Source organism: Ascaphus truei, chromosome 3, assembly GCF_040206685.1.
Source record: "Ascaphus truei isolate aAscTru1 chromosome 3, aAscTru1.hap1, whole genome shotgun sequence".
Taxonomy (NCBI): domain Eukaryota; kingdom Metazoa; phylum Chordata; class Amphibia; order Anura; family Ascaphidae; genus Ascaphus; species Ascaphus truei.
The window spans coordinates 107,008,121-107,035,293 of NC_134485.1; the positions used below are offsets into that span (position 1 = coordinate 107,008,121).

The following is a 27,173-nucleotide window of genomic DNA, read 5'->3' on the forward strand; positions in this document are numbered from 1 at the left end:
GTGTACATGTGCACATGGTGGCAGGAGCAGAGAGTAACAGTGCCAGACATGGACAAGAGTTCAGCACCGTTGGCGGGAACCCTCAATGGCTAGAAAGCACAGTGGTACCAAAGCGCCCATTTCAAAGCACAGGCCTGCAACAGTTAGCACACAACGAGCTCCTACAGTGTTCCGGCACTATTACAAGCCAACATACCCAGCACTGTGTGGCTAGTACACCACTGACAATGATTCACGCAGCGTTATTGGGGATCGTATTGTATTTGTGTATTGTGTGTAGTGATCCTCGGCAGAGAATCACAAGGTTTTCTTCCTGCAATCTGACCGTAGGCCACATGTGACCCAGTAAGTTAGTAATAATGACTCAGACCCGGCCTCAGCAATAGTCATAAGTCATAAGTCTGAGAGCTAAAAGTAGAGGGTTACACTTGTAAAATGATGTTTATGGTGATTGGAGTGATAATGAGAAAATATATGGAGTACTAATACTTGTAATACTTTTAAAGAATTTAATAATGTATTTTCTGTCTTTGCAGAATAAATCTAGCATCAGTTTATATAACAGAATCAGGTTCTCCTGCAGTCTCGCAACATATTATATATATATATATATATATATATATATATATATATATATATATATATATATACACACACACACACACACACAGTATATATATATATATATATATATATATATACACACACACACACACACAGTATATATATATATATATATATATATATATATATATATATATATATATATATATATATACTGTATATTGCCAAGTGTTGATCAACACCAAGGGGATTCCAGTAAATGACTGTGTGGGGTTGTAGTAATTAAGTAACTAAGGAGGGAGAAGGAGTAGGTGGTTTGATAGCTTTTATTGGACCAACAGATAGTTGATATCACAAGCTTTAGGCTTTGTGATCTCCTATTTATCTCTGTCATCTCAGTAAACAAAGGTGGTGAAACCTCAAACATACACGAGGACAAACCAAAGGGTCAGAGACCAGCAGGTTCCATAGTAGAGCAGAGCTTCCAAAGAGGCAAGACATGAAAGCGTTGCTGCTCCCAGCACTGCTGCTGCTGTTGGGAGCCCTCGGTGCCGCCAGGGCTGATGAAGGTAGGTGAACAAGGGGGAAAAGGAGTGCGTGTCTGTCATGTCTTACTAAGAGATTCAACAGTCAGAAGACAGATTCATAAAGTTTAAGGTTACGGTCTCTTCCATTGAAGCTAAGATTATTATGTTATAATGTCCTATTTTGTTCCAAAACTCCCACTTCTCACTAATTATAGTCTTTGGAACCTGGCAGCACTGAGAGAGCCCCAGACTTTTCTCTCCAACGAGCATCCTGACAAACTCAAACCTACCGCACTATACAGAAGTAGCTTTGCAACTAACCCCTTCTTTGGATAGGGCTTTTGTTGTCTACTTTTATAGCAAAGTTAACATAATCCTGGTTATCTCTGTCATCTGAGTGAACAAATATGGTGATATATCAAACAAACATGAGGATCAACCAGAGGGTCAGAGACCAGCTGGCTCCACAGTAGAGGAAAGCTGTTCCAAGGAGGCAAGACAATCCTCTCTGAAAGCTCTGGAAATGCATCTGACAATGGAGAATGCAATTTGGGATCCAGTGAAAGCTCCATCAGGGTCACTATGTTTACCAGGGGTTCATGTACCAAAATACCAAAATGGCATAGTAAGCTCTTTGGAGTAGGACTTTAACTGTTTAACTGGTCTATACGTGTGTGTGTGTGTGTGTGTGTGTGTGTGTGTGTGTGTGTGTGTGTGTGTGTGTGTGTGTGTGTGTGTGTGTGTGTGTGTGTGTGTGTGTGTGTGTGTGTGTGTGTGTGTGTGTGTGTGTGTGTGTGGACGACCCTAGTGCTAAAAGTGCTAGCCACTATGATTTTGTTTCAGACACCTGTGATGGGCGTTGTGACGCTGGGTTTGATGCAAAGAAGAAATGTCAGTGTGACATCCTGTGCATTTATTATGAGAGCTGTTGTACAGACTACATATCTGTCTGCAAACCGAAAGGTAAGAAGAGCAGATAGTCTGAAATGAAACGTCACCGTAATTCCTTTGCTGCCAGAGAGGCTTTGCAGTTCTATCACGCAGTAAAGAGATGACATTCAAAGCCTGTTGCTAATTTCCATCCATACGCATTATTAATATAAAAAGCCTACCCTCAAATTCATAGCCTGAAATTAACTTATGGCTCCCACTCGGTGGTTAAAGTGTGATGATACTTTTTATTGAAAGAAAAACATGTTTTAGGTGGCCTCTCTCCCAATAGAGAAGGGATACAGGGCGAAGAGATGGGGGGAAAGAAACAGCAAAATACAATTGTAGGGCAGGTTGAGGGGGAGGGGGAGTGAGAGTACAGGGTATAAATTCATTACAGGTACATTACAGCACATCACAGGCTGTGTTTACAATCAAACAAGTTCACAACAGTGTATTAAAGTTGTCTACAAACAGTAAGAAAACACAATCCCTGCCAGCTCTAACCCCAGAACCCACCACATCATATATATATTTGTGTCAAAAGGAGTGCTACTGAGTGTGGCCAAATGTATACAACAAAAGACAGAAATGCCCAATGCTACATCCAATGCGACAAAATACATAGTTAAATACTTCAATATTAGTATTCTCATAAGTAAGGGTCATTTAGTTAAACCCTTTGGCCAAAGCGTTATAAGCCTGCAGCCACGTCACAGCATGACCAGTATGCAGGTCCTAACGCTACCTGTGAAAATTCTCATTTACCTCTGCTGGGGGGATAATGGTCTCAGTGGACCTGTCCTGCACAGGAACATGGAAAAACCTGATACTTAAAAAATGGGGAGGGGTGTGCTTAAACCTAGGGAGGACGGGCCACCTATAAACAGTAAGAGTCAGAGAGACCACATTTGGTTAGAGGTGAACTTTTCTGGACTATAGCGAGATCGAACCCCCTGCTTTTTAAGCATAAACACTGTACAAATCTTTCTAAAATGTGGTCCAAACAGCTTTTCTCCCATTTTAAATAAAATCAGAATTGTTTTATGCCCAGAACAGAACCACAACGTTTTTAAAGACACTATGACCACAGCTCCCTCAAATACTAATGTAACCCTCCCTGCCTGGCTCCCAGGGAGTTTACATCAGTGTCTCTATCATTGGCTACTTAGAAAGCATTACTTTATTCAGGGTGTGGGATAGAAAATGATGGCCACCAGGAACTTCTGTAGTACAAACAACACTCTTTATTTTTGCCACCTTTGGCTAGGGTTCTTTTCATTCATTCACACACACTTAACACTCTGGGGAGGTGCATATCCTTGACTGTATTCTCCTTGATTGACCTATCCCCGCTCTGCATTACATCCATTACGCTCTGTCACTATGGGCCCCTTCTTGAGCCCCTGGCTGACTCACTATAGATATGGGATCTACACCCCATGCCTGTCTCTGAACTGACACTTCAAGATAGAGTAGAATTGAGGCATGTGGGGATCTGCCTGTAGAGCTGATCCTATGGCACCCAATCCTGTGCAAAAGTATCACTCTATGTGGGTCCGCACCATTAATCCCTAAAAAGCTATGGGGGTTACACTGAAAAAGACTGGAGAGGGGCCTAATAGGATATGCAAAGTAAATTTAAATGACTCACTCATCACACCCCAGACCCCAGACCCCAGAAAAGCTTTCCACAAGGCCTATCCTGGCAAGCCTGGTCCTAAGTCACCTAGTGAACAAGGGTTTACTGTCAGGCACAACAATATCAGAACCCACAACCATCTGCTTATTCAGAAAAGCAGCTCTAGTAATGAGCTGAACAAGCTGCTGGATAGTTCCACTGCCACAGAATACTTTTGAAACGCACTGCTCACTGCTCACATATAATAATAATAGCATGTTCTTGTATTGCACTGCTAATTGTACGCAGCGCTTTACAGAGACATTTTGCAGGCGCAGGTCCCTGCCCCGTGGAGCTTACAATCTATGTGAGGGCACAGGGAGATAAAGTGACTTGCTCAAGGTCACAAGGAGCCGACACTGGGAATTGAACCAGGCTCCCCTGCTTCAAACTCTTAGTGCCAGTCAGTGTCGTTACTCACTGAGCCACTCCCTCTCCCTATGTTGCTAATCATTCTTATGGACACTCCCCCTGACTTCCTTCCTATACTTTGCATATCCTGATGGATGATAGCAAAGAGAGACTACCCCATCCAATTTTGCATTTTGGTTGAGTATTAGGATTTTTAATTGGCTTGGTGCAGATTCCTTCTCCCCCTTTGCAAACTTTGCATATCCTATTAGCATATCTCCCAGGTGTGCTTCTTATTTTGCACAGGTGTCTCTCCACATGTTTTTTGAGAGGATATATACAGCATTTGGGACCATAGTAAAACAGGTACCTCTCCCTCGGTCTGGAAGTTCTGAGCAAATCAACTGTGGAACTAGTGCAGGAGGCAATGCAAGCATTTGAATTAAGTAGAATGTGCATTTTCGGGGCTGCTGACAGCCATCCCGAGCCCAGGACTAGTGTTTCCACCTAGACGGCCCTCTCTCTCTCCCACCCTCCCTAACTCCCCCATTCACTCTCCTCCCTCCTTCACTCAAACCCCTCCCTTTCCTTCTCTCACTCTCCCCTATCTCTTTGAAACACCCATACTCTCTTACTCAATCCCCCCTCCTCTCACTCAATCCCCCATCGCTCTTACTCAATCCCTTCTTCTCACTCAATCCCCCCACCTCAGTCATCCACTCCTATGTTAATCAATCCCCCTTTCCTCTTTCACTCACCCTCCCTCTTCTGTCACTCAATCCCCACTCGCTCTCCCTCCTCATTTTGACTCTCGATCTCTCTCTCCCCCTTCTCTCTCTTTCCCGGCCTCTCTCTTTCCCACCTTTTCTCTTTTTCATCCTCTCTCTCTCACCCTCTCTCTTTCTCACCCTCTCTCTTCCCCACCCACTCCCGCTTCCCTCACTATACCCCCTCCTTCTCTCTTTCACTCTCTCCATCTCCTCCATCAACCATAATCTCTTTCAATCCCCCCTCCTCTCACTCAATTCCCCCTCTTCTTTCACTCTCTCATCCCCTTCTTAATATTCAAGGACTCCATTTGCACAGGCTCAGTACCACAAGATTGGCGTAAAGCAGATGTGGTGCCTATATTTTAAAAGGGAGCTAGATACCAACCAGGGAATTACAGACCTGTAAGCCTGACATCAATTGTGGGGAAGCTACCTGGAGGTTTAGTAGGGGATAATATACAGGAATACCTAATGGAAAACAAAATTATTAGTAATAGTCAGCATGGTTTTATGAAGGATAGGTTATGTCAAACTAACCGTATTAGTTTATTTGAAGAGGTAAGTAAGAATTTTTGCAAAGTCTTTTGATATGGTTCCACACAAGAGGTTAGTGTACAAAATAAAGCAAATTGGACTCGGTAAAAATATTTGCACCTGGATTGAAAACTGGTTGAAGGATAGACAACAGAGAGTTGTCATAAATGGAACTTTTCAGGTTGGGCTAAAGTTGTGAGTGGAGTACCTCAGGGATCGGTACTGGGACCCCTGCTTTTTAACTTGTTTATTAATGACTTTGAGGTTGGCATAGAAAGCAAATCCCCCATCTTTGCTGATGTCACTAAATTGTGTAAAGTGGTAGAATCAGAGCAAGATGTAATTTCTCTCCAGAAGGACTTGGAGAGACTGAAAACATGGGCAGTTAAATGGCAGATGAAATTCAATACAGATAAAAGTAAGGTTATGCATTTGGGAAATAAGAATAAACAGATGACTTACAAATTAAATGGGAATATATTAGGGGAATCCTTGATGGAGAAGGATTTTGGAGTGCTGGTAGACAGCAGGCTTAGCAATAGTGCCCAAAGTCATGCAGTAGCTGAGAAAACAAGATCTTATCTTGCATTAAATGGGTTGATATAAGGGAAATAAACATAATTTTGCCCCTTTATAAAGCACTAGTAAGACCACACCTTGAATATGGAGTACAATTTTGGGTACCACTCCTTAGAAAATACACTATGGAACTAGAGAGAGGGCAGAGATGTCCACCCCATATACACGCTCTCGGGCCTATCGGGCCTGATGGTAAGTCACTTACATATGCCAGGCGCCTCCTTGACGTCTCCTTTCTGCCTCCCTCCTTCTGATTCACAGAGTCAAATGACGCCGCGGGCGTCACATAGTGTCTCGTTGCCATGGCAATGTGACGTCGCAGCGTCAAATGACATCATGATGTTGCGGCATCAAATGACGTCATGACATCGCGTTACCATGACAACGAGACGCCATGTGACGTCACTTTGGTGACGTCCGCGGCATCACTGGACGCTGCGAATCTAAAGGAGAAGGAGGAAGGCAGAAAGGAGGCTGCCGGCATATGTAAGTGCCATGGGGCGGCGGGTTTCAAAATCCGCCGCTGCCTCCAAGAAAAAATGTTTTTGAGATTATTGTATTGGGCATCATGCAATACATTGCAGGCACCTCTGGCAGCAAAAGGGGGTACGCTATATTGAACCACACTATTAGAAACAACATCTGAGTTATGGTTTTCTTATCATACAATTTGTAAACTTTATATGCTTTTAACTTCTCCCTGCTTACTGGGAAGTTGGGTCCCTGGACCCCTGGTCAAGATATGAACAATTCCCCAGGAAGATGTGGTAGGAAAATGCATGAGATCCTTACTTTCCCATTGACTTTTATTAGGGTTGTTAAATCTCCTTTCTTCTTGTGAGATTCATAAATCGCAGCACGCAAGTTTGGGCAGATAAAGAAGTTTTATTCTTCAAATTAACCTACAAACATATGGTACTTATGTCAAGATGACATGCGTCCTCCTAGATGATTTAAGGAGATTGTTTCCTTCTCTGGTGACTCTTCCTTTATCCTCTGGTCACTATCTAACCTTGCTCTAGACCCGTTTCTTATACACAAATATATATTACATACACAGGCATATGGTAGTTTAACTATATTTCCTCACAAGGACCCAACAATATCCTTTGTCTATCTGGCACTACATGAATATCTTTCTACATACAAGGAATTCAACCTTCTCCAAATACTCCAATACTCTAAAGAGTTGTCATTCAGAGAGCTAGCCACCAGCAGCTGTTATATAATCTATTCAAACATACACTATTTTTTAAGGAGGGACAGGACAGGAAGACTAGAATAGAATAGGATTTCTTAAAAGGTTGGTCTTTCAAGAAGAATGAAATACACATACACAGATGTGGGTTATCTTATCTCTATCTGCTTTAATGACTTGCTGCTTCTATTTCAGGGACACGAGGAGACGTATTTGTAGTTCCTGAAGATGATTATAACTACGAGACATTCAACGATACCACTTACACAATCCAGACAGACAATGAGAACTTTGTTTCACATGTAACCTCTTCACCAGAGATGCAACCAACAGAAACAGAGCCTGTCATCAGTGCATCCACAACACCTGCAAATTATGACACCATAGAAACTACAACTGCAGTTGAAATGGTTGACGTAATGACCTCACTATCTCCGCCAAATCCTGAGACTGAAGAAGAGACTGCAGAGATTGAGGAGGAGGAAGAGGAGGAGGCGCTGTGCAGTGAAAAATCTTTTAATGCCTTCACCAACCTAAAAAATGGCTCCACCTATGCCTTCCGAGGTACTCCAAGTAGTGGTCAAAATGTGATGACACCATACTGATCAACATCTAAAAACGCTTATTTTGTATATTGAAAAAAGAATGTTGGTAACACAAAAATTGAAATCTCTATCAGTGAATATATTTTTGCATGGAACCTCTGCAAAACTTTAGTGAATACACAGGGTTCCAAAGAGCAGAGGTGGAAAACCACTATGAGATTGTTATGATTAGCACAACAAGATGTCATTGCTTTCCTTGTAAATTATGGGAAAGTCTAATGCATAAGCAAACTAATCAATTAATTTAGCGACCAACACAGTCCGAAGGACCCGATTGCCAAGATTTCTGTGTCACCACTATAACTATTATTTTAATTTCCATATATTCACATTGTAAATTAAAGAATTAATATTACTATTTTAACTACAGTACATGAAGGCTTAAAGGGGCTTTGTGAAGATGGCCAAGTACAGTAGTCAGTATATTCACATATCTTATTCTGCTAGGAGGGTGGAACCCTGCAGCAGGTAAGGGCTTAATTAATATAACTGTCTTTGTTCAGATACATTTTCATCACTGTCCTCTACCTTCCCCAAGGCAAATACTACTATGAGCTTGATGAAAACAGTGCACTGGAAGGATACCCCAAAATAATTAAGGATGTCTGGGGCATAGAGGGCCCTATTGATGCTGCCTTCACTCGCATGAACTGCCAGGGAAAGACCTATCTCTTCAAGGTGAGTGAACACAGGGGGAGGGCAAAAACGTAATGGTGAATAATTTCTAAGGTCTCCCGGCTGAACAAAAATCGGCAAAACTGAGTGCAAAAGCAGCACCATAAATAATGTAATCCCATGAAAAGCAATTGGAGTTTTTCTTTTGATCAATCTGGTGCAACTCTTGTGCACTGGTTTTGCTCAAATTTTGAAGTTGCAAGACTTTTGTAAATATCCCCCATGTGTGGCACCAAACAATGTAACAGAAGTGGGTGATTAACCAAAACTTTTCACAACAACTCTTGAAGAACTGTTGAAGACATTGAATTGGGAGAAAAACTGAATACAAATCAATACTTGAGTCACCTACAATTTGCAGCTGACATTGTAACAAGTTTGCCACAAGTGCAGAAGAAGTAAGAATGTGGGCCTCCATATGAATCTCAGCAAGACCAAAGTGTTGTTCAACAAATGTGTCAACTCTCCAAAGATCAAAATAAATGGAATAGGACTAGAAGAAGTTGAAGACTATGTCTACCTTGGCCAGCAATTATCAATGGATTGGACCTTTTGAATGAGATCAATAGTAGAATGAAAATGGGATGGAGCACATTTGGAAGAAACAAGACAATATGGCAAGAGAACCTTCCACTGTGCCACAAAAGGAGAGTTTTAGACAAGTGTAATCTGTCTGTGCTCACATAAGGATGTTAAACTTGCACCTTTAGTGTGAAGATAACACAGAAGCTTCAGATAACGTAGAGAAGTATGGAGAGATGTATGCTGGGTATTACCTAAAGAGAGAGGAAAAAGAATGAGTGGTTTTCAAAACCAAAAAAAAGTCTGTGACATCATCACACGGGTGACGAAATAAAAATTACAGTGGGCCTTGCATGTCAACAGAAGAAATGACCATTGTTGGACACAGATGATACTCGACTGGATTCCAATGGAAATTAAAAGAGAATCAAAAGTAAGATGGGAGGATAAAATCAGACAATTTGCTGGAGCAACTTGAAGAAGAGAGGCTTGCAACCACGGTACCTGGAAGATCATTTGGGAGGCCTTCAGCAGTGGCTCAAAAAGGTCTGAAGATGATGATGATATATTATAGATATATGTGAAGATCGGAACATTGAGTTCCTAAGCAATGCTCAGAAGTGCACCCCAAAAGGATCCATGAAAAAATGTATAAATGATTTGGGAAATAAATGGTCATCAATATTGGATACGGGATTGTTATAGACAATAACCTCGGGAGTATAAATAGAATAGAGACCAGTCATATGTGCTCATATGGAGGAGGAGGTTACTGCTGGCACCGGAGGTGGGTATCTGCGCACCCCATAAGGGGAGTGCCCAGACCCCCTGGTCGACCTAGACTGACTCTCCCTGGAGCTAGACTATAAATCAATAATGCAATCCATAAAAGTTCTCATGAGGATAAGGTACTCACAGTTGGATGGTAAAACAACCTGAGAAATCGGCGTGCTCTCAGTTCAAAGAAGACCAAGGAAGTAGCATCCCATGGGGGAAGCATAGGTGATGCACTGCGTGTCAAGTCAAAAAATGATGACGAAGGCTGGAACGCTCAACAATAGAAAAAACTTTATTGGATCCTCAGCGACATGGACATACTAACACACATAAACTGATTAAAGGAACCTCTGACGCCATAACACTCCATAACATAGATATAATGAGGTGCACAGATATATTATAGATATACCATGTCAAGGAACCAGCACACTTGACACAAAGTTTTGCCGTTCTAGTCCCCAGTTGGACTTCTATGAACACCAACAGCCTATTATACTCTACCCACAGTGTATACCAAAAAACATTGCAAAAGGAATGTAATCTCTGATGTCACTGATTAGCATAGGCCTAAAAAATGACCCAACTGCTGGTCATCATCAAGAAATTGGAAGCACATATACTGTCAAATGAAACCACAAAGTGCAAAAACAATAAAGGTATACAGTGAGGTTAAAAATGGTGTAGTAGTTTGTTAAATTCTATATCCATCTTAATTTATATATGCTCTCCCTTCCCGACTTGAACGCCCCCTCTCTCTTTCCCACCTCTCTCTCTTCCCTTTTTACACTCCCCTCCCCCACTCTCTCTCTATTCCCCTTCCTTCTACACACACACACATACACACACCACCACACCAATCTTACCTTGAGCGAGGAGGCCTCCCGTGCTGCACCGGTTTGCAGCTCCCGCCTTCAGTCGGCCGGAAGTTGGACCAGACTTTCGGCACCGATCTGAGGAGGAAGGTGATTGCCGTGTATGCCAGGCTGCTGCTGGGGAACAGGGGGAGCTGCCATCAGTGCCAGGGAACCACCGGGCCACCGCTGCTGCTGGAGAGCCGCCGGGCCTGAGACAATTGTCCCAACCCTCCATCAGCCGCAGAAGCCTTGAGGGTTGCCAGCAGAACCCTGGTTGAAAATCGCTGCTCTATACAGTTACGCATTGTTTTTAACCTCACTGTACATTTCTTTCCCACTTTGCTGTGTTTCCTTCTACACTATGTGTGCTTTGGTTTCTTTGATGATGACAAGCAGTTAGGTCCATTCTTTTTATGCTAATGCTAATAAGTGACAGCGGTGATGATGTTGTTTTCACATAGTTCTTTGGGTATACAGGGGTGATGTTCCATGTTATATTGATAAAGGTCGAGTATGCTGTTCCTCTACATGTTATATGTTGGATAAGCTCAAGGGAAAATGCATGAAATCATTCAAATCACTGAAAGGATAGTTGTTTCATAAAAAGCCTCACAGGGGGTTGACAGAGGCCTATACAGTAATGGAATTAAAAAATGCATGAAGTAGGCATGATGGTACCCCAGAGGATTGTGAAGAGAGTGAAATCTGTAATTAGGATAAATAAACACACAAGCCATGGTGGTCTTTGATGTAAGCCCTCTCCTCATCCCCCCCTCCCCCCCTCACCCTACTCCCCCCTGTGAATCTCCCCCCACCCTCAAAGTACTCGAACAAAGCAAGTGCAGGCCCCACAACATAGTTAAGATCAGGGAAAGTTCCCCAACCTCCAAACTGTTACAAGTGGTTTAAGTTCTATTGCAGGGAGGGTCTCGGGCCCTGTACCCTGCCCCACACCAGGCTTTCTGTCCTGGAAGGTTCTCCAGGGGTGTTTGACCCCACTACCTTGTTCACTCTCGTGTCTAAGGTTATTTCTCTTGGGCCCCGCAAGGGTCCGTCTGTTTTCTCCTTCCCTACTGTGCCCACCCCACCCCCCTCCCTCCCCCCGCCCTGAGGCATCCACTTTACTCTCCTCCCAACCATTCCTGGACCTACGTCCTATATCCCAAAATGGAGCTCTTGACATGGGAAACATAAGAGCATCAGAGCCTGGAGCTCTGAGAAGGTCTTTCGAAACATGTCTTCCATCAAATTAATCTCAATTAATGTCAAAGGCCTCAATTCAGCAAAAAAAAGGAAGCTATTCCTGCTGGACCTAAAAAAAGCTAAGGGTGACATTGTCCTCATTCAAGAGACCCACTTTAATTCCCCGACGCCCCCCAATACATTCAAAAGCGTATTCCCCCAGGCATATTTCGCTTCCTCACCAAGCAAAAAAAGAGGAGTAGCCATCCTCATCAGAACCAGGGTTCCCTTTGTTCTAACCAAGTCACTCCCAGACCCAGACGGTCGATTTCTGGTAATCCAGGGCACTCTATCAGGCACGCCAATTACACTTGTTAATGTTTACGCCCCCAATGATAACCAAATCCCCTTCCTAAGAAATCTCCTCGAATCACTGGAGCAGCAATCTCTCTCATCCCTCATCATTGGTGGAGACTTTAATATGGTGGCCTCTCACGCACAAGACAAATCAAACCCCACCCCACCCTCCTACCATCTACTCCCTCTCCATACGCCACTCAGTCCCAAAAGAAAGCTAAGAACTTCAGAGACATCATTGATGAATACTCACTAGTGGACATCTGTAGGGCTCAGCACCAGGGTCAAAAGGATTATACCTTCTTCTCCTCCCCTCATCAGTCCTACTCGAGGATCGATTATTTTCTGGGTATGAGTAATGTCTTCCGGGCGATCTCCCAGGTCAGGCATAGGTTCAATCACCTGGTCTGACCACGCACCAATCGACCTCACCCTATCCCTTCCCTTTGTGAAAAACACCCAATATAAATGGAAGTTAAACGAATCTATGCTGAACTGTCCCGACACGGAAATAATAATACGCCAAAAACTAGCAATGTTTTTCCAAATTAATGCAGGCTCCGTCATGGGCGTCCGCAGGGGGGGGCAAGGGGGGGCGCTTGCCCCCCCCTGGATCCTCGCATTAACGTAATAAAATATGCTGGGCCGCGGCCCGGGATTGGATGGGAGGCCGGGGGCGGGGACTGCAGCAGTCACGCAGGGGTGGGGGCCGCCACGCTCTCCCGCGCTTTAACTCCCCATCCTGCACCACGGCACCTCGAACCATCTGCAGTTCCAGCCTCACCGTCCCTCACCGTCTGTCTGCTGAACCCGTGGCCGCCGCCCGCCGGCCTGAGGTAGGCAGCTGCATATGGGAGGGACCCGTGGGACCAGGGAGAGATGGAGATGCGGGGGGAGAGAGGGAGATTGGGGGGCAAAGGAGATTGGGGGGGCGAGGGAGATTGGGGGTGGGAGGAGGTTGGGGGGGCAGGGGTGGGGGCCGCCACATGCCCTCCCGCTCTCCCGCGCTTTAACTCCCCATCCGGCACCCAGACTCTCCCTCTGGCCCTCCTTCCTGCACCCCGGCACCCCTAATCACTCTCACCGTGATATGGGAGATGCAGGGGGGGGGAGAGATGGGAGATGCAGAGGGGGGGGAGAGAGATGGGAGATGCAGGGGGGGGGAGAGATGGGAGATGCAGAGGGGGGAGAGATGGGAGATGCAGGGGGGGAGAGATGGGAGATGTGGGGGGGAGAGAGATGGGAGATGCAGGGGGGGGAGAGATGGGAGATGCAGAGGGGGGGGAGAGAGATGGGCGATGCAGGGGGGGGAGAGATGGGAGATGCAGGGGGGAGAGAGATGGGAGATGCAAGGGGGGGAGAGATGGGAGATGCAGAGGGGGAGAGATGGGAGATGCCGTGGGGGGGGAGAGAGATGGGAGATGCAGGGGGGGAGAGAGATGGGAGATGCAGGGGGGGAGAGAGATGGGAGATGCAGGGGGGGAGAGAGAGATGGGAGATGCAGGGGGGGAGAGATGGGAGATGCAGAGGGGGGAGAGATGGGAGATGCAGAGGGGGGAGAGATGGGAGATGCAGAGGGGGGGGAGAGAGATGGGAGATGCAGGGGGGGGAGAGATGGGAGATGCAGAGGGGGGAGAGATGGGAGATGCAGGTGGGGAGAGATGGGAGATGCGGGGGGAGAGAGATGGGAGATGCAGGGGGGGAGAGATGGGAGATGCAGAGGGGGGGGAGAGAGATGGGAGATGCAGAGGGGGGAGAGATGGGAGATGCAAGGGGGGGAGAGATGGGAGATGCCGAGGGGGGGGGGGAGAGATGGGAGATGCAGGGGGGGAGAGAGATGGGAGATGCAGGGGGGGAGAGAGATGGGAGATGCAGGGGGGGAGAGAGAGATGGGAGATGCAGGGGGGGAGAGATGGGAGATGCAGAGGGGGGAGAGATGGGAGATGCAGAGGGGGGAGAGATGGGAGAAGCAGAGGGGGGGGGAGAGATGGGAGATGCAGGGGGGAGAGAGATGGGAGATGCAGAGGGGGGAGAGATGGGAGATGCAGAAGGGGGGGAGAGAGATGGGAGATGCAGAGGGGGGAGAGATGGGAGATGGGGGGGAAAACCCCCCTTATGCTGGTCAGGCTCGCTCGCCACGGTGCACTCACCACCACTTTTATGCCGGGCACTGGCCGTTAAAATTATGCCCCCCCCCCCCCGAAAAAAATTCTGCAGACGCCCATGGGCTCCGTCTCAGCCCCAGCTATGCTCTGGGAGGCCCATAAAGCCTCTATCAGAGGAGACCTGATCTCAATCGCCTCTTATAAAACGAAAACTAAACTTAAGCTACAAAAGGACCTCACAGATAAGATCACCCAACTGGAACAGCAACATAAAATCACGGCATCTAAAAAAACGCTAAAACAATTAAATCTAGCTAGATCTGCCCTGAAACAGACCCAACTCGAAGAGGTGGAGAAAGCACTGAGGTGGTCAAAACAAAAATATTTTGACAAAGGCAATAAAGCAGATAGACTCTTGGCCTTAAAGCTCAGGGGTGCCAGAGTTAAATCTCAGATAGCCCGCACTCAGACACGAAAAGGGCAGATCTCATACATAGAAAAAGAGATGGAATTTGCAGATTTTTACTCTGACTTATACAACATCCACCCCCCAGACCAAGACCCGATCAGCCCCAACACAATTACACAATATCTAGAGCAATGTAACCTCCCATCCCTATCCCCCGAGGAGGTAGAGAGTCTGAACAACAACATCTCCCAAGAGGAACTATCTCAGGCTATTAGTTCACTCAAGTTAGCCAAAACTCCGGGCCCAGACGGTTTTTCAAACTCCTACTACAAAATGTTCATGCCGACCCTTTCCCCCTACCTATTAGACATGTACAATTCCTTCCTTCCTTCCTTCAAGGGAAGCCGATTCCCGCCACAATCACAGCAGCAAATTTAGCCATAATTCACAAGGATGGTAGAGACCCGCTACTATGCGGCAACTACAGGCCCATCTCCCTATTAAATACTGATCTCAAAATCTACAGTAAGATCCTGGCAAACAGGCTAAACGCAATTCTCCCTAGACTCATACATGTAGATCAAGTAGGCTTTGTGTCTGGAATACCCGCAAAATTGTGGATATAATTGACCACGTACATCTCACCGGTTCCAAAGCAATGATTCTGAGCCTTGACGCTGAAAAGGCGTTCGACAGAATCAAGTGGACTTTTTTAGACCAAACAATGCTGAGGTTTGGCTTCTGTGGCCCTTTTTTGGAGGGGGTGAGAGCCCTCTACCAAAACCCAACGGCATATGTTAAATTATCAGGCGGCTTCTCTGACCCAATAAAAATTAGGAACGGGACCAGTCAAGGTTGTCTGCTCTCACCCTTGCTATTCGCCCTAACCATTGATCCCATAGCGGCCAAAATCAGAGAAGAAAAAAGTATTAAGGGGATCCAAATTGCGGAAAAAGAATACAAAATTTCTGTATTTGCTGACGATGTGATTTTGACCCTCGCGGACCCCCATACCTCCCTCCCCAACATACAAAGGCTACTGACCCAATTTGGGTCAGTCTCTGACTATAAAGTTAACATGGACAAGTCCTAAAGACAATTCCTAGAGGAAGCCCTAAATATATCCCTCCCAGCCCAGACGTGGAAACTCATTCAAGCTAACTATAAATACAAGTGGAGTTCCACCTATATTAAATATCTTGGGGTTACAATCTCAAATTCCTACAATACCCTCTTCCAATATAATTACCCCCTCCCTATTCGATCAGATTAAAAAAGACCTGGAAACTTGGAAAAAACATCAAATTTCCTGGTTTGGGAGAATAGTTTCCGTTAAAATGAATGTTCTCCCAAGGCTATTGTATAATTTCCAAACCCTCCCAATTACGGTGCCACAAGCGGCCCTCAAGAACATCCAATCACTACTGCTCCAATTCATTTGGAACGATAAAAGGCCAAGAGTCCCAAGATCAGTGATGCTCTCATCAAGAGCTAGAGGAGGTATGCGGGTCCCCGATATCGTCAGGTATTATCTCGCAGCACAACTGAAGCAGGCCGTAGTTTGGAATTGCGACCCGGCCTCAGCCTGTTGGCTCGCAATAGAGTCTCATTACGCGCGTCCCCACTCCCTCCAAGCGGCTTTATGGACCACAAGTGGTGGCGGGGCTGGTCCACAGAGATTCGACCTAGGAGCAATGAGATGTACGTGGGACACATGGCTTAAAAGCAAAGGGAAATATGGTCTGCTAGCTTCCCCCTCCCAGCTCACTCCAATCTTTGGGAACCCCAATTTCCCACCAGGGTGTTCCCCAAGACAATTTGACCAATTCCAGAGTCATAATATTAGGATCGTTGCCGATCTGCTGCAGGAGGAGGAGATATTAACTATCAGGCGCTGAAGGACAAATTCCAGATCCAGGGCCTTCACCTGTTTAAGTATTTACAAGTTCGTCACTTCCTATTATCTTTATCCCCAACCTCCAAGTTCCCCCCGCTGACCAGATTTGAATCCATATGCATTAAAAATACCTACCAAAGAGGCCTGATCTCCAAGATATATAAGGGAATAGAGCCAATATCCAGCCCCCCGAATCACCGATACATGCAAAAATGGTCGAAGGATCTGGGCCTCCAAATAGACCTTGAAGACTGGGAGGAAATTTGGGAGCAAGCCGCTAAAACATCAATCTGCACAACAATAAAAGAAAACATCTATAAAATTATATTTCAGTGGTACTTGACCCCGGCTAGGCTGAGCCAGGTCTTCCCCGGCACACTGGATCTGTGCTGGAGGGGATGTGGTCAAAAGGGGGACATGGCCCACATTTGGTGGTCATGTCCGGAGATTCAGAGGTACTGGACCATGATCCAGACGCTCATTTACGAGACCACGGGGCTCCCCTTTCCCCTGGAGCCTCTGACTCTGGTGCTGAGCAAACCCATCGAAGATCTTCCTCCGCCGATGTCAAGGCTGATCACGGCAATGCTGACAGTGGCCAGATGTTCCATAGCGGCCGCCTGGAAACAGGTTAAGCCCTCCTCGAGAACTACCGTAGTCAGAAGAATCAATGAGGTCATGACTATGGAGAAGTTGACAGCTATGCTCCAAAAGAAGATGCCTCAATTTCGGAACACATTGGACCCCTGGTTAGAGAGATAAAGCCCAAAAAGGCCAACCACCTAGACCTTTAGTCCCTTCCAGACAGCAGGAGAGAGAATTAAGGAAGCCTCTGGACGTACCTTTACCCACCCCCCCCCCCCCACCCATTCACCCATTCCCCTCCCCCCCACTTGTTTTTTACCCTCTCTCCCTCCCTTCCTTCCCCCCCCCCCCTCTCTCTCTTTTCCCCCTATGGAAAATGTGAAAATGTTATTGGTCACCACCTGATTGTATTGAGTTGAAATGTTGCGGGCTCCTGACATTTCTTTATGTACTTTTATATGTGAATGTGTCCAATAAAAAAATTGTTACCAAAAAAAAAAAAGAGGTGGGCACATGATACAGCATCCAATCAGATTAGAGCTGTACCATCTGACCTGAAGATGTGAGAACACAGGCCCTACTGTGTATAAGGCCTGGGCACCTCATTTAACAGAAAGAAGGCGACAAGACAACATCCGTTGGGACTTACCATGGGGTTGGATTCACAGATGATTGGGTCTATTGTTGCAGCCCGGCATCCCCCCAGATGCTAGCATGCCTCCTCATTGTCCCACACCAGGCCGCTCTGTGACGTCATCGTGCGCGGGAAGTTGTGGCGCATACTTCCGGTGTGCATCGGCATCAGAGAGACCCAGCGTGGGACAGTGCAGGAGGCAGCCCAACAGCTGGGGAGATGCCGGGCGGCAAATAGAGTCCTAACCAGCACCGGCCAGGCCCTTCCACAGCCCAAAGTTAGAGAGGCAGCACCTGCGAGAGCCGCATGTAGGTGCGGGAAGAGCCGCATGTGGCTCGGGAGCCGCAGGTTGCCGACCCCTGATCTGTTGTCTCTGGCGCACTTCAGATGGGCAGCAATGTTCTTTTTAGAGAGCAGTGGTTTCCTCCTGGTTATCCTTCCATGAACACCATTCTAGTACAGTCTTTTTCTTATAATTGAGTAATGAACACTCACATTAGCCAAGGCGAGAGTGGCCTGCAGATCCCTGAATGTTACTCTGGGTTTTTTTGTGACCTCCTGGATGATTGTTCTTGGAGAGATTTTGGTACGACGACTGCTCCTGGGTAGAGTGACTGTGGTCTTGAACTTTCTCCATATGTCTTACAGTGGATTGGCGGAGCCCTAATCCTTAGAAATGGTTTTGTAACTCTTTATACACTGATGAGTATCAATAACTGCTTTTCTGAGGTCATCAGAAATTTGTTTTGATCATGGCATGACGTGTTTCCACACACCTGTATGGTGAAGATCAAACTCACAACGTTATAATCCACACTGTTATATAGCGTGTTCTGTTTTATACACGGGTGGGGAGTTCTCACGGGTTCCTCCTCTCCAAGGGAAACAAAATCGACATTTAAATGGTCCCTGTCATGTGGGACGAAGAAACCGTCGGTCATCTGAAATGAACGCAGTTCATCCCAGGAGATACCCCTGTTTTCCACCCATGTTTAAAAAGGTAGCAGGGACTCCTTCCTTAATGTTACTTTTACAGTATGTCTGAAGCACTTATTCCCATGATCTGTTATTTATATTTGTTATTTATATGACATGTATTACTACTGGGAAGAGCTATGTACATTTTATGGCGCTATACAAATAAAGACATACATACATACATACATACAACTTGGAATACAAATTGAAAGCATCAGTGTCGTTTTTACTGGTTTTGCAGCATTACAAAAACATTTTACAATAACAAAATAGAAATGACAAAAACGTTGATAATTGTAGTTACAACGATTTGTTTTTAAATGGGAGTCTGTGGGCTCAGTTACCATGTTTATATCGTTTCTCAGGGTACGAAGTATTGGCGGTTTGCTGATGGAGTGCTGGACTCTGGGTATCCACGTGAGATTGCTGATGGCTTTAGCAACATCCCAGACTCTATTGATGCTGCCTTTGCTGTACCGGCAAATGATTACCGGAACAATGAAAAGGTTTATTTCTTCAAAGGTAATGTCTCTTTTTTCCATTGTTTGATATAATGTATGGTTTTTTTAGTTGGGTATGGCTCATTATTATAGAGTGACACAATGTGTATTTGAGAGTGATTCAATGACACAAAGGGGATATTCATTAAAGTACGACAGTTGGGCACTATTGCACTTTAATGAATAGCTCGCATTATGTCTCTTGCCATGGTGTCACATGTTGTGTGTTGTTATGGTACATTGTAATGATGGCTAATATTGTGTGTCTTGTCACGGTGCATTGTGCATTGTTATGGTAAAACATAACATTGTGCCTGCTGATGCGTTGTAATGGCGAATGTAGTTTTGTGTTGTCATGGTGCATTGTCATTTTGTCTTTTGTCATTTCCATTATTATGGTAATTAATATGTCTGTTGTTATGGTCCATTGTCATAGTATTGTCATAGTATATGTTCTGACTGTTTTCATGGTGCGTTTTTATAGTAACTCATATTGTGTCTGTTGTCATGGTGATTAATGTTGTCTCTATTGTCATGGTATTGTTGTGATGACTCGTGTCTGTTATCATGGCGCATTGTGATAGTGGCTCATGTTGTGTCGTCATGGTGCGTTGTTTTGATAACTCATGCTGTGTGTGTAGTCATGGTGCGTTGTTATGATAACTCATGCTGTGTGTGTAGTCATGGTGCGTTTTTATGATAACTCATGTTGTGTGTGTTTTTATGGTACGTGGTTATGGTAACTCATGTTGTGTGTGTTGTCATGGTACGTTGTTATGGTAACTCATGTTGTGTGTGTTGTCATGGTGCGTTGTTATGATAACTCATGTTGTGTGTGTAGTCATGGTGCGTTGTTTTGGTAACTCATGTTGTGTGTGTAGTCATGGTGCGTTGTTATGGTAACTCATGTTGTGTGTGTTGTTATGGTGCGTTGTTATGGTAACTCACGCTGTGTGTGTAGTCATGGTGCGTTGTTATGATAACTCATGCTGTGTGTGTAGTCATGGTGCGTTGTTATGGTAACTCACGCTGTGTGTGTAGTCATGGTGCGTTGTTATGATAACTCATGTTGTGTGTTGTGTCATGGTGCATTGTTACGGTAACTCATGTTGTGTGTGTCGTCATGGTGCATTGTTATGGTAACTCATGTTGTGTGTGTTGTCATGGTGCGTTGTTATGGTAACTCATGTTGTGTGTGTTGTCATGGTGCATTGTTATGGTAACTTATGTTGTGTGTGTTGTCATGGTGCGTTGTTATGGTAACTCACGCTGTGTGTGTAGTCATGGTGCGTTGTTATGGTAACTCACGCTGTGTGTGTAGTCATGGTGCGTTGTTATGGTAACTCACGCTGTGTGTGTAGTCATGGTGTGTTGTTATGGTAACTCACGCTGTGTGTGTAGTCATGGTGCGTTGTTATGGTAACTCACGCTGTGTGTGTTGTCATGGTGCGTTGTTATGGTAACTCACGCTGTGTGTGTAGTCATGGTGCGTTGTTATGGTAACTCACGCTGTGTGTGTAGTCATAGTGTGTTGTTATGATAACTCACGCTGTGTGTGTAGTCATGGTGCGTTGTTATGATAACTCATGCTGTGTGTGTAGTCATGGTGCGTTGTTATGGTAACTCACGCTGTGTGTGTAGTCATGGTGCGTTGTTATGATAACTCATGCTGTGTGTGTAGTCATGGTGCGTTGTTATGGTAACTCACGCTGTGTGTGTAGTCATGGTGCATTGTTATGATAACTCATGCTGTGTGTGTAGTCATGGTGTGTTGTTATGGTAACTCACGCTGTGTGTGTAGTCATGGTGCGTTGTTATGATAACTCATGCTGTGTGTTGTCATGGTGCGTTATTATGGTAACTCATGTTGTGTGTGTAGTCATGGTGCGTTGTTATGATAACTCATGCTGTGTGTGTAGTCATGGTGCGTGGTTATGGTAACTCGTTGTGTGTGTTGTCATGGTACGTTGTTTTGGTAACTCATGCTGTGTGGGTAGTCATGGTGCGTTGTTATGATAACTCATGTTGTTGTGTTGTCATGGTGCGTTGTTATGGTAACTCATGTTGTCATGGTGCGTTGTTATGATAACTCATGTTGTGTGTGTTGTCATGGTGCATTGTTATGGTAACTCATGTGTGTGTCGTCATGGTGCATTGTTTTGGTAACTCATGTTGTGTGTGTTGTCATGGTGCATTGTTATGGTAACTCATGTTGTGTGTGTTGTCATGGTGCGTTGTTATGATAACTCATGTTGTGTGTGTTGTCATGGTGCGTTGTTATGATAACTCATGTTGTGTGTGTTGTCATGGTGCGTTGTTTTGATAACTCATGTTGTGTGTGTTGTCATGGTGCGTTGTTATGGTAACTCATGTTGTGTGTGTTGTCATGGTGCATTGTTATGGTAACTCATATTGTGTGTGTTGTCATGGTTCATTGTTATGATAACTCATGTTGTGTGTGTTGTCATGGTTCATTGTTATGATAACTCATGTTGTGTCTGTTATCATAGTGTGTTGTAACATTTACCATGTGCATGCGTCACTTTTCCCTTCATCAAAAAAATCCACTAGGTCTGAGGTGGCGTAAACCGCCTTGTTTAATAATGAGCACAGATGTAAGAAACTTTGAACAATAACCATGTTACGTGTAACACAGCTTGGAGCACAAAAATGGTGAAGTGCATTTAAACAAACTTTTCTGTGCATTGACACCTAGGGAGTTATTCATTAAATGGCAAAAGTGCCGATTGCACTGAAACTTCCATTAAAGTCAATGGAAGTTTCATGCTATAGTGCCCCAATCGGCACTATTGCAGCTTAATGAATAACCCCTATAGACCTCAATGTGTGATACTGTAAGGTTTCCTGCCCCCAGGTAGCAGATATTGGCAGTATGAATTCACAAAACAACCCAGCCAGGAGGAGTGTCACGGCTCGGCCCCATCAGAGCTGTTTAGACGTTACACGATGCTACAGATGGACAGCTGGGAAAACTTCTTTGAAATACTCTTCGGAAGCAGGAAAACAAGTAAGTCTGAAACTAAATGTATATTCACTGCACCGAGGCACAGGCACAATGAGTTAGAAATAGAGTGCAATCTCAGTGCACAGGCACGGCACACTTTGGGGTGCATTCATTAAGCTGCAACAGTGCCGATTGGGACACTATCGCATGGAAACAACCGTCAACTTCATTGGGAGTTGACAAAGGATAGTACCACGATCTGCACTATCGCAGCTTACGGAATATCGAGAGAGAGAGAGAGAGAGAGAGAGAGAGAGCAAAGAAAGAGAGAGAGAGAATCAAAGTTCTAACCTAATTAGTGTAGATATTGATAAATAATTGTGTCTATGTAGTGTTGTAAAGTGCATTAAACACAAAAAGTGTAACTGCTAGAACAACGATAGAACAAGCATTTTGTTACGTTATCACCATTTAACGTATCGGTGTCCGTAATGTGTATCTACAAAGGGGATTTGAGTTACCATACCCTTGCGTTAAGACCAAAAATATCCCATCGGTAAATGTTAATGGACGGCTAGGTTTAATATGGAAATCTTATGCTAATGAGCTGTTTGCCTAACGACACGAATCCTCAACCCCCTGTAAATGTTAGCGCAGGAAAATAACGCCACGATCACTAGATGAAACCTAAACCTGCAGTTACTCAACATCCAGACCGTGATAATCATTGCGTTATTTCCGTGCCTAAAAGTAATGTACTGAGTATAAGACTTTACTCTTTTATTACAAAAAGGTGTGTGTGTGTGTGTGTGTGTGTGTGTGTGTGTGTGTGTGTGTGTGTGTGTGTGTGTGTGTGTGTGTGTGTGTGTGTGTGTGTGTGTGTGTGTGTGTGTGTGTGTGTGTGTGTGTGTGTGTGTGTGTGTGTGTGTGTCATTGAAAACATCACCATGTCAGTGACAAAAACACAAAGAAGTTTGACTTAGAATGTGCGTGCTCAGCACTTACCCTGTTTTAGCTATTTGCATTTCTATATTTATACTAACTGAATTCCTTGTGTGTCTGTATCTGTGTGTGTGTCTGTGTGTGTGTGTCTGTGTGTCTGTGTGTCTGTGTGACAAATATGATCCGGCACATAGAAAAAAGTTCAAACACCAAATAATGTTTATTTCCACATATTGTGAGACCACCTTCGAGATACACCTGAAGGTTCCTGGATCATCCAGACTGGACATTATTATATGGTCAGATCTCATTATTTGGTGTTTGGACTTTTTTGCTAGGCGCCGGATCATATTTGCAAACAAACAAATCAATATAAGCCCTCTAAAAAGCGCTGACCTTCACACTAATTAAAGTGAAATTAAAGGTGGTTATATCAAAAAATACGTGATTGACAATAATGTGATATAAATATAAAGCAACCTAAGGAACAAAAAAACAGCAGATTATTCCAAATCTGTACAAACAATATATATATACAAATTAATCGTTCCTGGCGCTGTGGATAAAGTCCAAAATACCGTGAACCAACAAGGCAGTCTCTAGTGCAGGCTTCCTTAAGCGGGTTATTGGTCTTGATAGTGGTATTTCAGACAGGGGAGTTGTGGTCCTTGTAAATGATGTTCAGCTATTTCTGGAATAACAGAAAAGACAACAGGGCACGCCAATTGCGTAGTGTGTTTCTTCAATTGTCCCCCTATCTAAAATCCTAGAATCCTACTTACAGGATATGGGCTGGCAACATTCAGTTGAGAGAATCTGTGACATCCGTCCCTTTCCTTCAGATCATCTCACGGATCCCACGTGGTCTGGTCTGCTGGAATCTCCCTCACTCAGTGTCGATTTTTCACTCCAACACTCCCACAGATTTGAGAGTGGGAGGGGGGTGGGGGGGAGGGGGTGGAAATTAAACAATACTAGTGTGATACCGTACAGGATTTAATAGCTCAAGAAAAAACGTTAAAATCACACTTACATACATACAGGGTATCAAATACCGCACAAACTGCCGTCCGCAACCTGCACTGCTCCTATAGACTGCCGAGGAGAGAATCGCCGCACGCTACACTCGATACCGGAACCTCGAGTGACGTCAGCGATGCCGCAAACCGGAAACTGGAAACCGGAACTCTCCTCGCGTCAGGAACTACGGGTGCTCAGACTTTCCAAATCACTAAGCTCCACCTCCCTACGCATTTCGTGACCCGTTGTCTCTCCTCGGCAGTCTATAGGAGCAGTGCAGGTTGCGGACGGCAGTTTGTGCGGTATTTGATACCCTGTATGTATGTAAGTGTGATTTTAACATTTTTTCTTGAGCTATTAAATCCTGTACGGTATCACACTAGTATTGTTTAATTTCCACCCCCCCCCCTCCCACTCTCGAATCTGTGGGAGTGTTGGAGTGAAAAATCGACACTGAGTGAGGGAGATTCCAGCAGACCAGACCACGTGGGATCCGTGAGATGATCTGAAGGAAAGGGACGGATGTCACAGATTCTCTCAACTGAATGTTGCCAGCCCATATCCTGTAAGTAGGATTCTAGGATTTTAGATAGGGGGACAATTGAAGAAACACACTACGCAATTGGCGTGCCCTGTTGTCTTTTCTGTTATTCCAGAAATAGCTGAACATCATTTACAAGGACCACAACTCCCCTGTCTGAAATACCACTATCAAGACCAATAACCCGCTTAAGGAAGCCTGCACTAGAGACTGCCTTGCCGGATCATATTTGTTTTATGTTATTCTGTCTGATCTGTATCGGTCAGCCTTTCCTGGCAGCCTAGCTTATATTTATAAGATTCTGGTATTCACTATAGTGTCATAGTTACACTATATATTTCACAGCATTAGCGCTATTAGTACATTTCTTTTTTGCACTCTGTGTGTGTGTGTGTCGCCCTATGCTGCTGCTGTGGTCCTGCACACCGTACGCTGGAGGCCTCTGCACATGCACGCCGTGCGCAGGAAGTCTCTGCGCATGTGTGCCATGCCCGCCGAAGGCCTCTGCGCATGCGAGCCATGAGCGTCGAGCGTGGGAGGCCTCTGCGCATGCGGGCCGAGTGCCAGAGGGCTCTGCGCATGCGCGCCGAGCCGACAGCCTCTTCTGCCAACAGTGACTTCACTTCCGGAAGTGCACTTCCGTCACCAACAAGGCAATTTACTCCAAGGGAGATTTTCATATGGTAGATGCCAGCATAGAAGGTTCACTTCAAAAGTTACATGTATTACAAAGATACATATTGTGGATCATATAAATGTGTGAAACACATCATGAGCTCTATGGTTGGTTTGTTTGACCTAATATGGTATATGTTGTAATCATGACTAAGTATGGGCTTACAATAATGTCTATCCATACATACCTCAACAATATTAATGAATAATTCACTTTTATTAAATGAAGGAAGGACACTATAAATAATTGAAAAAGTTAATAAGTGTCAAAATGTAAAATGTCATATTAAAACAATAATTGCATTCACTTTTGGGAACGCACAGGAGTAACGCGTCATTAATGCCTGCGTTAAAGTTTGTCCGATGCACATGTGCAATGTATTGCTATATGCAATGAAAATCCCTGTTATTAGCGCTGCTATTTTTTTACTAACAACGTTTTTTTTGTGTATGTTTGTATGTATGTATGTATATCTTTATTTATATAGCGCCAAAAGTGTACTCAGAGCTTCACAAAGAATACAGTACAGGGAATTATAATAATACAATAAGTGCAGCAAAATCAGACTTAGGAAAGGAAATCCCTGCCCCGAAGAGTTTACAATCTAAGTGGTATTATGGGAGACTTACAGAGACAGCAGGTGAGGGAATAAGTACTGTAGATGGCAGTGCTTGGTCACAATGGGTGGTAGGAGCGACTGTGGGTGTGGGACAATAGCCATGAGTGCAGGCTATTGGGATTCTTGATTTGTGAGGCGAGTTTTAAAGGTTGGTCATTATAAATGATATATTCTGGGGATCTACCCCCATATGTGCTAAGCTTTAGCACGTCTCTACTCTCATACATACTGTATGTGCTAAGCTTTAGCACGCCTCTACTCCCATTCACCTACATTCAGTTCACCAACACAATCCATTAAACATAACTAATATTTATTCACAATGATCCTGGGAACTTGAGGGAGGGGCTTGGTTCCACCAGCAATCCACCCATTTTTGTGTAGCACCTGTTCCCCCATCCTGAGTGAGATCATGCGGCTACCATGTGTTCTGGTGCGGTGCGTACCTGTGAGGTGGAACAGGAGGCCTTGAGAAACTCTGTGGTGGTATGGGGAGACATCAGGACAGGTTCTCAGTACTGATCTTCCATGGTGCAGCGCCTCCAGCCAGTAAGGATCCTGGTGCAGCCAGGATATTCCACATGGACACTCAAATAATGTCTCAGTAAAGCAGCCATAAGATATAATCCAACTGAGTCTTTATTGATACATAATCATATTCACAACAGTCATAACTCCTGAAGCAACACTCCCTTTGGTGAAGACCTGGTAGGCCCTATCCTAGCTCCCTTACCCCTGATGGTATATAGGGTAAGACATGCTCCCACTCCACAGGGGGAGGGGAGAGAGCCATGACTTCTGGGAGAGTGTCAGATATGTACCCCAAGGGAGTGGCTTGTAACCCTGCCCATAACAGGGCAGGTCTGATACGGACAGGCATCACATTTTGTGCATGTGACCAGCCAGTATCCTCCCAAGGATGACACTATCAGGTTGTTGCTATGCCCACCCCTAGATACAGTAACAGTGCATCCAGGCTGCAATAACAAGCTAGGCCTTCATTAAAGAGCTTCGCCCTCACAGCGCCTGTACCTAACAGTACTTATACTGTTATGGCTCAAAAGAAAGATTGGAGCCAGAGGCCTAGGCTACAACTGGAAAGTATTTATTTTACAGAATCAGAACAGGGGGCTATCATGGAGCTGAACAGTATTATTCCTAGCTTTGCAGACAACCAAGTTCCTGAGATATTT

General features: G+C 44.8%; 1 protein-coding gene across 1 annotated transcript in view; it reads left to right on the top strand.

Annotated features, from left to right (window-relative positions):
• The first annotated feature begins 977 nt into the window (after positions 1 to 977).
• The window catches only part of VTN (vitronectin), a 36,217-nt gene continuing 10,021 nt past the window's right edge, over positions 978 to 27,173 (top strand). The window contains exons 1-6 of the mRNA XM_075589282.1: positions 978 to 1,133; positions 1,935 to 2,054; positions 7,330 to 7,698; positions 8,278 to 8,417; positions 19,083 to 19,239; positions 22,093 to 22,245. Of these exons, the coding sequence (XP_075445397.1) occupies positions 1,064 to 1,133; positions 1,935 to 2,054; positions 7,330 to 7,698; positions 8,278 to 8,417; positions 19,083 to 19,239; positions 22,093 to 22,245 (1,009 nt within the window). The 5' untranslated portion in view covers positions 978 to 1,063. The remainder of the gene's footprint in view (positions 1,134 to 1,934; positions 2,055 to 7,329; positions 7,699 to 8,277; positions 8,418 to 19,082; positions 19,240 to 22,092; positions 22,246 to 27,173) is intronic.